Source organism: Alosa alosa, chromosome 6, assembly GCF_017589495.1.
Source record: "Alosa alosa isolate M-15738 ecotype Scorff River chromosome 6, AALO_Geno_1.1, whole genome shotgun sequence".
In the NCBI taxonomy this organism is placed as follows: Eukaryota; Metazoa; Chordata; class Actinopteri; order Clupeiformes; family Clupeidae; genus Alosa; species Alosa alosa.
In genome coordinates, this window is record NC_063194.1 from 36515694 (window position 1) to 36530543 (window position 14850).

Consider the following 14850-nt stretch of genomic DNA (forward strand, 5'->3'; position numbering starts at 1 on the left):
GCTGCTTCTTCGCCGGCTCTGCCATTATACACACGTTTGCAATAATCACTAGCGTTTTGTTAGCCTGCCTCTGTGCTGTAAAACTGATACCACTTCGGTCGGCGGGTAGGATACACCGAACTTGCAAGTGGGATATTCTTCCTACAGGCAGTAGGGGCGGGCGAGAGAGCCTTCATTCGCCCCGTAATGAGTCATTTAACCATATACCGACTTACAAAGATGATTAATTAACATGAAAACGTCGCCTGGTGTCCGTTTAATAACCGCAGCTGCTAAACCTATGGCTCCTTAAAGATTAATAACAGCAGCTGCTAAACCTATGGCTCCTTAAAGCTTAAGAACAGCAGCGTCTACACCTCATACTAGAACAACTATAACATGAAAAACAATACATCATTGGGAGGGAGGGGTCTCTTTTGTAATTGAATCCCCACCAACTGTCTCCCAGTGTGACACGACCAATCACAGGGCACAAACTGTCAACTGTGACACTGGACTAAGGTTTTTTAAACTGGATGGCAACCACCTGGAATTATGCATCTTTCAGTAAATACTGGATGTTGAACATGTTTTAGCAGTTTTACTTTGTCATTTCACCCACATACACCATTACCTGTTGCAATATATTTGTGTGCATTCCTACATTACGTCTATTTCTTTGGTAACATTTGCTACCACGTAACAATAAGCCGCTATTATTATTAGGACTCAACACGCTTCGGTGGTATTATATGCTGTGGGCTTTAATTAGCGCATTTCGGGTAGCCTATCCTACATCTGAGCAATAATTATTGAACAAATTGCAGTCTACCTGCCATGACAAACATTACCAGTAGTACTGACCGAATATTAATTAGATTGTTTGCAAGTTATGGTAATATTATACTAGAGTGACCATTGCGCCTTTAATCACGTTAGCACACTATGATCAAGTTAGGTCGTTATGTCTCGTCAAAATTCACTAAAGAAGGAAGGTTTGGTTTATCCCAGAAAACCACTCGTTTCACTTAGGCTAAACTAAAACTGAAGAGATGAACTTGTGTACCTGATGGCTTTCCTTCACTATCCGCGATGTATCCGAAATAGTTCCAGATTTCACTTCACCTTTTCTTTTATCCACAAGCCGAGGACTGTCGGCAAAGAACTATGTTGACGTTGGCTGCGCACTCACTCACTCAGAGATGCCTGCTTGACACGCCCACTTTCCTAGATGCGTGCAAGGAGCATGGAGAGTGGGAGCAGTCCACAGACACAGAACGTTATTATTTTAATAAAGTATCGATTCTAAAAACGTCGGAAATCGTATCGTTTTTTGCGTGAAGGCATCGTGACACCGTTCTAGTATTGATACACGGTGCAACACTAAAGCTAAGTGGAAACTGTTGCAAAGACGCACCGTGACCATCACTGTCAATAGACGATCAATCATATTCTCCTTCAGAATCAGAATAGGTGAATAACAGACCCAAGACTTCATCACACGTGAACTTTTTGTTCAACATTTGGTGTATTTCTGCTTCAATTTGTGCAAAACTATGGCTCGCTTCACTTCCGCGTTATGGAGGAAATGCACATCATCTTCGTGTGTTTATCGCATACTTCCTGAAAACTTTCACAAGCAATTCTGAGCTTGAATCGAAGCTCTGGATGTCTGCCATCTAGTGGTAAAGACTACGAGATTTGACACTGTACTCGGGTCTATTGTCCGTTTTATTCAGTAATGACGCTTGTCGCAATATTGCGACTTGGGCAGTTAGAGGGTTAAAGCTTAAAGTTTATAGAACTAGTGTGTGTTTGTCAGTGTGTGGGCGTAGCGTCATGATGGCGGCATAACATCGGGATGTTGGGGACACTGTCCATTGGCCCTTAACACTACATTGGGTGAATCACTTTCACACACACACACACACACACACACACACACACACAAACACACACACAAAGAGAGAAGACATTGTCCATCGGCCCAACGCTACATTGTTCATCGGGCCAACGTTACACTGAGTGAATCTCTTAAAATTAAGCTGTCAGAAAGGGAAGTAGAGCATTAAACAAGATAAGGAAAAATTCTGAAGAGGATGTGTTTTATCAAGGAAAAATTCTGAGGAACTTTATCAAGTTAATCTGAAGACAGGGTGTTTTGTATCAGGTTAATCTGAAGAGGGGGTGTTTTGTATCAGGTTAATCTGAAGACGGGGTGTTTTATATTATGTTCATTTTAAGAGGGGGTGTTTTCTATTAGGTTAGGGGTTTGTGTGCATGGGTGTGTGTGTGTGGTGCGTGTATGGCTTGTCTGTGCATATGGGGGGGGGGTGCATCTGTGCGTGTATGGCGTGCTTATGTGTGTGTGTGTGTGTGTGTGTGTGTGTGTGGTGTGTGTGTGTATGGTGTATGGTTTGTGTGTATAGTTTGTTGCAAACTCACTGTGGTCTCCCTCATCAGTCGTGGTGTGTATATGGTGTGTGTGTGTATGGTGTGTGTGTATGGTGTGTGCATGCTCACTGTGGTCTCCCTCATCAGTCGTGGTGTGTGTATATGGTGTGTGTGTGTGTGTGTGTGTGTGCGTGTTTGGTTAAACTCACTGTGGTCTCCCTCATCAGTCGTGGTGTGTGTGTGTACATGTATGGTTAAACTCACTGTGGTTTCCCTCATCAGTCGTGGCTTCAGCCAATCACGGACGCCCTGCAGGTCCAAGCCGACGCCCACCAGGCCGAGCTTCCCTCTACGCTTGATCAGCTGGTCCGGCTTCACAACCAATCGCTGCAGAGGGGCACAATTACAGCAGCCAATCAACACTTAGCCCAGAGCCAAACCAGAGTGTGAGTGTGTGTGTGTGTGTGTCAGGAAGCAAAGTGAGGTGTGAAACACTTACATTTGAGAGCCATCTCATCCCATTTAATTATCAATTATAGACACGTTCTGTTTGGTAACATATTCTTGCTTTTTTAAAATAAATGACCCTTTAGTTTAATATAAATGACCCTTTAGTTTAAAATAAATGAGCCTTTAGTTTAAAATAAATTATGAATGTAAACACGGTGTTCTGTGTCCAGTTGTTGTCTTGAATCTTGGCTGTTGCGGTCTGGGAATGAGCTGGCCACAACAGTGTGTGTGATGTGACCGGCCCAGAACAAGGGCAGTCGTACCAGAGCTGAGCACTGTGTGTGTGTGTGTGTGTGTGTGTGTGTGTGTGTGGTCAGAAGTCAGGCTGTACCTCGCTCAGGAGCCAAGGGTGGTCTTGCACGAGGCGGTCCCAATCGGTTTCCGTGGTGACGTGTGCATAGCGGAAGCGGTTCTGGACCGCCGCAGAGGTGCAGATGTGTTTGTACAGGAACTCCTTCCCCGTCTGCTCCGAGATCGCTTTGGCAGACATGATAGACCTACACACACACACACATTTATGATAAGGCACACAGGCACGCACACACACACACACATATCCAGGCTGTTACTAATGACCACTAGAGAGCAGCTCCTTTTGCTGCTGGCGCAGGAAACAGAATCAATCGAGTGAGCCTCTCTGTTTCTCTCTCACAGACACACACACTCTCTGTGCTGTGTGGTTTAACAGATGGGAAACTAACTTTATTAACTCTGTTAATTAAGACTTCAGGGACCTACTGACGCATTTGGTGTTATGGTTGTATGCACACACACACACACACACACACACACACACACACACCTTGCTTTGTGACACACACACACACCTTGCTTTTTGTGTGACACACACACACCTTGCTTTGTGACACACACATACAAATACACACACTCCTTGCTTTGTGACACACACATACACAGACACACACACACCCCTTGCTTTTTGTGTGACACACACACACCTTGCTTTGTGACACACACATACAAAGACACACACACAGAAGTACAAACACACTCCTTGCTTTTTGTGTGACACACACACACTCCTTGCTTTGGCTGTATGCGCGCACACACACACACACCAAAATCAAGGAGTGTGCCAAAGCAACACAGACACATACACACAGACACACTCACACACTCCTTGCTTTGGCTGTGTGCTAGAAAGCAACTTTAAAACATACAGACACCTGCCCCACCTGCTGTCGTCATGACAATGGCCCTGATTATTCTCCTGTTCTCCAGCATGTGGCGATTAAGAACACCTCCAACACACACACACACACTTCAGAGATCCTCACCAACACACTCCAATCAGAGCCCCTATTGTCTCACACACAGGGAGAAAATGAGAGTGTCTGCATCTTTCTGTGTTCCATTTTTGGCCTTGAGAGAGCGTGTGTATCTTTCTGTGTTCCATTTTTGGCCTTGGCTTTGGAGTGACAGGTCATGGTGCTGCATGTGTGAGTCATTTGAATGCTTTTCTGACTGCACTGTGAGGTCTGCGAAAGACAACATATGTGTGTGTGAGTGTGTACTGAAAGGACTTAAGGTTGACAGAGACAAGGTCTGATATCAGATTGTCAAAAAACAGATCTTCCATGTGCTTTCTTGGCCACTGATAATTGTTGACGATTTCTGTAGAGCCACAGCGTATTCTATGTTATCGCTATGGACACATACTATGGCTTGTTTGAAACGTGAGACTCTCAGTGGGTACAAACCATTTATTTCTACATGCCTCTGTTCCTGAGAAATCCCAAGCTAAACAGTGGCTAGTTTTCATCAAAATCCGTTTTTTTCTACAAATGGAGATATAATGTTTTTCATGACATATGAAGTGTTGCCTGTAAAGTTTCCTGGAAGTGACCTAGCAAGATCTGACGAGACTGCCACCTAGTGATAAACCCACGAAAATGGCCTGGTTTTGACCCGATGTGCATGCATCACTGATTCAACCCAAAGCGGCAACTATCAAAAGCCAAGTTATGATAAAATGTCTAGATAAAATGTCCAGATTGTGCGTTTTCATGAGTTTTTGATCGTCATCCATTTCAGTTCTATTCATCATAGAGTTCCCAAAATCGCACATAAGGTGTGTTAGAGTGTCTATTTTCGTAATAAAAAAGCTAAAAACACAATATTGCGTTTTTGGGACTCAACGAATGGGAACAAAAAATACAATGTTGCGTTTTTGGCACTCAAAGTGTTAAGGAGCTGGGCTAACATGTAGTAGTGCGGGTGTGTGTGTGTGTGTGTGTGTGTGTGTGTGTGTGTGTAGGGCGGTGGTAGCGTAGTAGGGCTAGCATGTAGTTAGGTGGTAGCGTAATGTTAAGGAGCTCGGCTAGCATGTAGCATGGTAGCGTAATGGTTAAGGAGCTGGGCTAGCATGTAGTGGTAGCGTAATGGTTAAGGAGCTGGGCTAGCATGTAGTAGTAGCGTAATGGTTAAGGAGCTGGGCTAGCATGTAGTAGTAGCGTAATGGTTAAGGAGCTGGGCTAGCATGTAGTAGTAGCGTAATGGTTAAGAAGCTGGGCTAGCATGTAGTAGTAGCGTAATGGTTAAGGAGCTGGGCTAGCATGTAGTAGCAGCGTAATAGTTAAGGAGCTGGGCTAGCATGTAGCATGGTAGCATAATGGGTAAGTAGCTGGGCTAGCATGTAGTGGTAGCGTAATGGTTAAGGAGCTGGGTTAGCATGTAGTGGTAGCGTGTAGGGCTGCAACGATTAGCCAACAAGGTCAATTATGAAAATTGGTCAAAGCAGATTTTTATTGTTGACTCATCATGAAAGGCCTAATGAAGTTTTTGGCTACCCCACGCAAATGTTCAATAACATATGAATGATGTTATATCCACTCATATCCATTATATCCATTCATACATGATGATGCAACGGAGAAAGGCAGCGGCACCGTGCACTGACATTTTTAAACATGTGGGACCATTTTAGATGGTGAGCATCTCAAACACAAGCACCCTGGGATGGGTACATTTTACTGATCTAGCCTACTCCGGATGGGTACATTTTACTGATCTAGTACATACTCCGGATGGGTACATTTTACTGTAACTCGGGATAAAAGCGTTGGCTAAATGAAGACAATCTAACTCAGGACTGAACACCATCTCCAAGGTGACCATCCCGGAACAAACACATAATGACATCACACCAGGATCTGAGCTGCATTAAAACAGTGGAGAGGAAAAACACACTTGCATACCAATAGGCCTGTAGTGATCACACACACACACACACACACCGGTCTGACTAGTGATCACACACACACACACACCAGTCTGACTAGGGATCACACACACACACCGGTCTGACTAGTGATCAAACACACACACACACACACACACACACACACACCAGTCTGACTAGGGATCAAACACACACACACACACACCAGTCTGACTAGGGATCAAACACACACACACCAGTCTGACTAGGGATCACACACACACACACACACACACCGGTCTGACTAGTGATCACACACACACACCCAGAGCATGTGTATGTTACAGTATTAATACCTATATACACAAGCATACCAAGAAACACACACACAATGTTTTTCACATCTAATTTTAAATTCTGAAGTGAGCTGTCAGGCTGATGTTCCGGGTGGCTGGCGGCTTGTTAAAATGCACCCCGCCTCCCCACGGCTGACAGGTTGTTATATTGCCCCCCCACCCTGACGGGCAGGTTGTTCCTGTCCATGATAGAAGTGCCTGTTGGCCAAGTCGCCAGAGCCTCACAGAAATCAATCAGTTTAAGAGGCCAGCCAGGCACCTGCACCACTCCCCCACGCCAACACACTCACAAGCAAACACACACACACACTTACACAATTACACAAATGCACACACACACTCTCAAAAACGGAGCCAAAATAAGATGGCATTTATGGGAAGAGATCTTTTAGACAATCACACAGCGAGAGCCAAGTAATCATTTATTGCAGATATAAGTTACGACAAGCAATCTTATCTCTTCCTAAGAAGAGCGTCAATAATCCGTAGCATGGACATCGAAACTCTTATCTGTCAAACTGAGGAGGAAATTAAACGGTAAAGATGCGTTACGTTAGTGAATGGTGAAAAAAAGTATACATGCAACTAACAACATTACAGTTTTGGGGTTGGCAAAAGCTACGTAGTCTCTCACTGTTAAATGAGGATGGACCGAGAAGTGGTGTTTGCTCCAGGCGTGTGTCGTTCTATCGGCCGTCTCACGGACTAACCGAGGGTCCATTATCTGCACTCGCATCCGAGACCTATTCATTCCAAACCCTCACCCCCTCCGGCTACGAGCTCGCTCCACTGGCTCCCTTTTAAGGCCACTGATAGCAAAGTATGCGACGGAATTTTTACAAACTAAAAGAACACGTAGGCGGAAAAACGGTGTTCAGCTTGGTCACAGACAAAGGTTGTGTTAGCTAACTAACGCTAAGCGATTTAACTAACGTTAGGATCACACGCAGACTAACATTACAGACAAAAGTAAAACATGAATTTAAAAAAATACAATTGACGTCAACTATCGCTAGTTGCAACCACCGCCGACCCTTCGTTATTTAGCTACTACAGGCAGTGAACAGGCGAGGTGACAAGATATTTTCTGCTTAGTTATCTGGTTAACTTCTGATCCGGGATCCGGATGCTAGCAGACGCAGCCGGCAGACATAGAGAAGGGGATAGTCATATCTATTAGCGAGCTAGCTTCCTCCATAGCAGCGGCCGGTTGGCTGACTGGTTTGACATGTTGCATTTACAGTTGTTATATTACTACCGGTACTGTTTGTCCAAAAAACGTGTCACTACAACACAGCTTACCTTTAAACCACGTCTTTGCGAATGAGATGGATGTAAAATGTGTTGCCACTTGGGAGATTCAGTTTGCAGACAATCAGACTGTAGCCTTCACTTCACCACGCCTGTCCCGTCCACTTCTCTCAAGCTGAATCTGTGTCGCTCTGCCTAACTCGCCTCACCATCTGACGATACCATTACCCAACCTCTGGGCCTTCCCATTGGCTGCTGGGCCCTCACATGTGACCGCCCCAGCAGACTACTGATTGACGCCTTGTGCGTTGGCACTGGTAGCAGCGACGTCTCACCACCAGGCCGAGGCGGAGAGGAGGGGGTGGGTTCGACCTATGGGAGAAACAGGGGACGGGTCCGATTGAAGTGTGTAACGCTACTGCCACCCTGTGACCATTTACATATCTTTCAAAAGGCAGAAATGTATTTTTCAAATTGGTTAATTCAGGACACATTTGAATCCAACTACACTTAAAAAAACAGCAGTTACTTGTGTGTTCTTTCCGGTTATGAATCTCAAGAGTTTGGAGTTGTATAAGTTGAGTAAGAGGAACATATAATAAAATAGCCTACCTTTAAAATGGTTCATATCATTATAATCAATAGCAAGATAAATGTGTGTTTTGCTCATTAGATACTTAATTTGGCTGCCAACTGAGGTAGACGTTGTGCTGTGGTCGTGATCACAAGTATGACGCACACCGCTGTGTTTGTGCTTAGAGCTCTTAGTGTCCTTATGGGGATGGTGGGGGGGGGGGCTCTTAGTGTCCTTATGGGGATGGTGGGTGGTGGGGGCTCTTAGTGTCCTTATGGGGATGGTGGGGGGGGTGGATACACAGGCTGTCGAGGGAGTGATTTTTTTCAGTCCTAGCCAAGGATTCTAATAGAATTACATCCCATCAAGCTAATGCACCAGACAGGGCAATTTGCCAACCTCAAACCACCGCAGTACCCCAATGCTTAAAATAGACCTGACAGGGCTCATCATCTACCTCCCAGTTTCAAGGGTATGGTCTGATCAACGATCAACATCTGATTGGGTTAGCAGATCAGGACACTCCGATAGCTGCTGGAACAAATGCTACAGTTACACAACAGGAATGACACAGCAGAATTACCATGGAGTCTGTGTGTGTGTGTGTGTGTTCCAAGAATGGTGTTGAAATTTCTCCATAAAATACAGAGGGCATGATGTACCAATGATGAACCATCGCCATGATTGTACAATGTCCCAACCTCCCTTTGACGGCCCAGTTCCTGGGCAGGTTTAGGGTTAGTTCCTGTACCGGTTTGGGGTTACTGTGCCAGTTTAGGGTTAGTTCCTGTACCGGTTTAGGGTTAGTTCCTGTGGCGGTTTAGGGTTTGTTCCTGTACTGGTTTAGGGTTAGTTCCTGTACCGGTTTAGGGTTAGTTTCTGTGCCAGTTTAGGGTTAGTTCCTGTACTGGGATAGAGTGAGTGACGCTGCTAAAGCACATACGTATGGAATGATTGTGGTGCGTGGTTGCCTATTTATGGTTGCCTATTTGTGATTGCATGTTACCCCACTGCTCATCCAGCTACACTGGCTACCTATGGCGACCCGCATCAAATTCAAGGCTCTATCACTTGCCTCAGACGAATGACATCTAGCTCTACCACCCACACACACAAACATACCATACCCCCCCCACACACACACACACACACACAAACATACCATACCCCCCCACACACAAACATACCATACCCCCCCCCCCACACAAACATACCATACCCCCCCCCCCACACACACACAAACATACCATCCATCCTTCCTCCCACACACCTACACACGACCCCCTCCCCCATTCACACATACATAAACTGGCACACACACACATATATGAACACACACTCTCTCTCTCTCACACACACACACATAAACTTGGCATGAGATGCAAGTGTAGGGCATGTAGCCTAGTAGAAGATGGAGATAATGTACTTGTGAGAAGTGCAGAACTCAGTAGTGGTTATATTATGTAGTAAATCTTGTTACTTTATTGTCTTAACTTAGCCTGGCAGGCCATCCTATATCATTGAAATGTATAGTCTGGAATCGAACCATTCACCTCGCTTAATCCAAGGGGCGGGCAGAGAATTGTCTTTCAAACTGCCTAGGCATGCAATAGGCCAGCGCTACGACCAATCAGAACAAAGAGCAGGATGACGTGGCCAAAGCGATGAAAACAGAGAACGGGGAAGTAAACTTTTACCGTATCCGGTCGGCAAAACGGCAAATGCATCCTTCTTCGAAAGGAATGACTTAAGTGCATTGTGTTGCTCAACTTTCAAAGAAAAGCACAAGTCCAACTCCAACGCCGATTCAAACAACTGCTCTTCGTTCGCCATAGCCACCTTCCTTGTTGCTACCGTCGCAGGACTGTCGTCTTTCTGTTAAGCCCGCCTTCAGACTCCAACAGAATAGAACGCTGTGATTGGATGACGTCCACAGCGTCAGCCAATAGAAATCCCTATGGTTTGATACTAGACGTACAGGCTGAGCAAATTAATTTGCCGCTGCTAAGGTGCGTCTAGATTTCTAGGCTAGTCTTCACTAGTTTTAAATTTGAATGAATTCTACATGATTGTTCCTAGGGTATTTGACATAGGCTGTTGTTGACTTAAGGTGGTTGCTAGGCCATTGCTAGGGTAGGTATGATGGTTGCTATGCTGGTTGCTAGGTTAATCATGTTGGTTGCTATGTTGGTTGCTACAGTATGTTGTCATCATGAAAGTGGTTGCTAGGCTGTTGCTAGAGAACCTGAGGTCGTTGCTAGGTTGTTGTTAGGGTATCCATGGTGGCTACTACCACGGGCAGTCGTGGCCTACTGGTTAGCGCTTCGGACTTGTAACCGGAGGATTGCCGGTTCGAACCCCAACCCGTAGGAACGGCTGAAGTGCCCTTGAGCAAGGCACCTAACCCCTCACTGCTTCCCGAGCGCCGTTGTTGATGCAGGCAGCTCACTGCGCCGGGAACACACATGTGCACACACACAGGTACATCCTCCAACACACACACACAATTAGTGTGCTTCACCTCACTATGTGCTGAGTGTGTTTCACTAATTCACAGATTGGGATAAATGCTGAGACCAAATTTCCCTCACAGGATCAAAAGAGTATATACTCAGTGGCGCCGCCAGTAAACTTTGTCACAACATGATAAGCAGTTCTGGTGCTTAAAAACGCAACGTTACATTCAGGTGTTTAACAGTAGAAGGCGCACTGTTCTTAGCTGAAGGCAGTGAGATTAGGCATTGCATCCTACAGTCACTCTGGGGGTCGTTTCTAGAAAAGGTAGCAATGACGTTGCTCAACCACCATGGTACGACGCAACTTGCGACCAAACAACGGCATTGTTGCACCTGTTTCCAGAAAGCATCGTACCTGTGTCGCAATTGGCTACCTCCGACGTTCGAACACCATAGTTCCAACAATGTTGTTGATGATGCAGCGATACATACAGTGGGCATCGCTTTCAAATGGCCACTTCAGTCGCGCATTACGAGGCGTGAAGCTGCGTGAAGCTTTAGTACCACTTTCAGCCACTGTGCGTCGCTCTGCCACTGTACATCGCTCTGTCAGTAGCCTGACTGCCGCCCCTTCTAAAAAAGCAGGAGGCTAGGCTACCTTTAAACGTAATTGTTACCGAGAGGAATCCCAGCCTACGAATTCAATAACAAAATAAATCGTAATTAAACATTACCTCGATTAAGGCTATTTGGGTATGGCTTAAGGTTTGACTACACGGTGGTAGCGAAAATCGGAATCTGCTTTTGATAGCCTACCGGTGCCGCTCCACAAAACGAAAAAATATCTTAATTTGCAGTCTATGTTATTGTCAGTGTTGGGGGTAACGCAACTACGCAAATCAAAACAGTGTCTTAATTTGCCCTACTTCTTGACTGCAATGTAGTCAATTGACTGCTTGACATGTCATTTTTATTTTTCTGTACAATAAACAAATACATCTGCTTTATGCCGCAGAATTAGATTAATATTTGGCTGACTGCAGACGCGCCACTTCCCTCCCCATATTCCAAGATTAAGATAGTATCCTATACAAAAAGCACTTCATACTATCATAAAAAAAATCGTTAAAACGAATAGCTATTTGCAATTTGACAAAACACTGGTCCTCATTTTGCGAATGCGAGGACGATATGTTTGAAAACCACTGGCTCGTAATCACAATAATTTAACACTCGACCATTAATTTGGGTAAATGGGCAAGCGTGACAACCTTGACTGGCTGATGATTGTAACGCGGGCATGATTCTAAACACCTCCCTTACGATGATGAGTGACAGGTGACAGGTCTCAGAATGCGTGCGCTACACAAGGACGGAAGATGATGAATAACTGGGGCCGTAGGCTATTCACAAAGGCTTTTATCTTACTACTAGGAGTAGGCTACTCCTAAATCGCACTTAAAGATTTTAGCTTGGAGTTTTCTCTTAAAAGTTATTCACAAAGCCTTTCAGACAACTTCTAAACTCGGAGTGAGTCTTCGTGGCTATGGATGACGTCATTACTCATGCACGAGCTTGACTGAAGTGACCACCTTGATTGTCTGACGATTGTAACGCGGGAATTCCAAACACCTCTCTTCCGATGATGAGTGACAGGTCGGAGAATGCGTGCGCTACACAAGTAGTGTGAAGGACAGAAGATGATTAATAACTGAATAAAAAGGCCTAGCCTAAATGAATAAAGAGTAAGGCAAAACAAATAGCCTAGTAGCCTAATGAAACATAGGCCTATGGATTGATGCAGTAGCCTACCTTTGCAACATTATTAAATTAATCTGTCACCATATGCCTAGGCTACGTTTGCAAAGAGGAGAACATTTTAATTTGATTCACAATGAAACGTTACATTTCATTTACATCTCAACTTCTCATTTGCTCTCAACGAAGGCGGTCGCATTTTTCTCTCCCTCCCCTCCCCTTATCTTCCCTGCTGTGCTTCTTTGTCTCGTGTAGTCTACTGCCTTATTACCCCCCATCCCACGCCTTCGCCGCTTGTACCCCCCAGTCTGTCAAGCGGGTCTGTGACCAGCGCCGAAATGGCTGCAGGACCGGATGGCTGCCTGCCTGCACTGGTAGGCAGCATTTCAAAACATCAACGCAACGTAAAATGCCACAAAAAAGCTGTTTATGAATAGGTCTTAGTGAGTTAGGAGTCCTCTCGACTTAAGCTGTCCCAGACTTAGGTGCTACTTTTAGGTCTAAAATGCTTCGTGAATTACTTTTTGTGAAAAAATTAGGAGTCCTAAAGTTAGGAGTGAAACGCTCATTATTTTTAGGAGTTGCTCCTAAATTCTCCAGTTAGGAGCTACATTTAGCCTTAAAATTCTTTGTGAATACGGCCCTGAATAAAAAGGCCTAGCCTAAATGAATCAAGGCAAAACAGCCTAGTAGCCTGAAACATACGGATTGATGTAGTATCTTTGTAACATTATTAAATTATTCTGTTACTATGCCTACGTTTGCAAAAGAGAACATTTTAATTTGATTAACAATAATGTTACATTTAATTTACATGTTGACAATGATTAGCCTAGTTAGGTTGTTGTGTGTGTTAGTTATGCCTACAATGCAAAATTGCTTCCCAAAAAAAATAGGCCTATTGTGAAGATTTTTCCTGCCATCTAAGGCACGAGCGCATCTGTGAGGCCAAGCCTCACCAAGTAGCTTGTTTGTTTACAACTAACATTCCATTTAATTAAACTGCTTTATAGGCTATGGTGAAATAGTTTTCAACATTTTGAATATTAGTGAATTAAAATGTTCTCAAAGTAGCCTTATGGCTGAAAGCTGCTTGGGATCCCCCCGTCAAGCAATATAACCATACAAACGCGCTTCCTGCACTCATTGTTTCAAAAGGAGTAATTTTGGCTTTGTCGGAACTGAAGAGCTGTGGGACTGACACGACACGGTATGCCCAATGAAAATAAATTAACGCAAGCATAACACAACACAGACCCCGCTTCTCTCGTGTCAATCACTGACAGTAACCTAGAATAAATGCATGGGGAAAAACACTTCCCCATGACAAAGACATCATAAAACACTGAAAGTTAATATTTTGTCACTAGCAACATACATCTGTCCTTTGTTAAATGTATTATGTTCCAACCCAGTAAACAAAATAAAGTCCTGGCGACGTCCCCTAAAGGTCCCCTGGCGAACGTCACCTCCTCGACATTGTGTAGGGTTCCCTTTACGTCCCGCGGACCTCTGTTCGGGAGGTCTAAAAGACGTCCACGAGACTTTGAGACGTTATGCGCGCAACGTTTATATTTCCGCGATGGTAAAAAAAAAAAAAAAACACGAAGCTCGATTTGGTATGGTATTACATCCTGTAAGTCTCAGCGTTGCTAGGAGAGAGGTAGACGGAACATGAACATGATGAGTAGACATGGACATTTATACCGGGCTAGGATGTGCTGCTTTCACATCTACGGTGTCATTTTCTTAATAAACTAATACGACGTTTTAATGGGCATATCCCGTAGCATATTATTCAAAACATCATCAGAGTAGGCCTAGGCTAGCCTAACATAAATTGTTCAAACCATATTGTTTATATTAAAAACTAATAATAGCCAAAAATACTAAATGAATCGCAATGCATGCTGGGAAACAAAACTCAACATGAAATAAAGTACATGAAACACAACTAGAATGCATTACGTTATATCCACTCGTTTTCTTGGACCTGCTGTGATCAAACAGGGACAGTCTATAAATGTAAGCCTTTCTTCCTGGAACATTGCAGATAAAGAAAAATGTATTGTTTTCTCTAGGCTATGAATGCTCTTTACAGCCAACTTTAAGATGAAATAAATAGATTCTGATGTTTCTATTCTATGTCATTGTTTTATTAATAAACAGTAAGGCTCTGGTGAGGCAGAGAGCTTCTGCTCCTCGTTAGAAATCTCATCGGATATGTGCACTCTTTGCTGTTTCCACAAGGAGCTGCTGTAACATTGGGGACAGCTAGGCCTATGCGTGACACTTTTAAACGCGAGCATGCGCCAAATAAATTACAATGACATTTAAACAAGTCATGAAGAAGCAGTATCCTTAATTCTTCTGCAATGTAGAGCTAGATCG

The 14850-nt window shown here is 44.3% G+C and overlaps 1 protein-coding gene across 2 annotated transcripts in view; it reads right to left on the reverse strand.

Annotated features, from left to right (window-relative positions):
- Window positions 1–7930, reverse strand: part of LOC125295802 (ATP-citrate synthase) — a 53786-nt gene extending 45856 nt beyond the window's left edge. Inside the window, exons 1-3 of one of the 2 annotated variants that reach the window (XM_048245305.1) lie at window positions 7723–7930; window positions 3215–3380; window positions 2638–2760 (exon numbers count right to left, since the gene is read on the reverse strand). In XM_048245305.1, coding sequence (XP_048101262.1) covers window positions 2638–2760; window positions 3215–3373 — 282 coding nt within the window. In that variant the 5' untranslated portion in view covers window positions 3374–3380; window positions 7723–7930. The remainder of the gene's footprint in view (window positions 1–2637; window positions 2761–3214; window positions 3381–7722) is intronic. The other variant, XM_048245306.1, reaches the window with a different exon arrangement.
- Between the last annotated feature and the right edge of the window lie 6920 nt (window positions 7931–14850).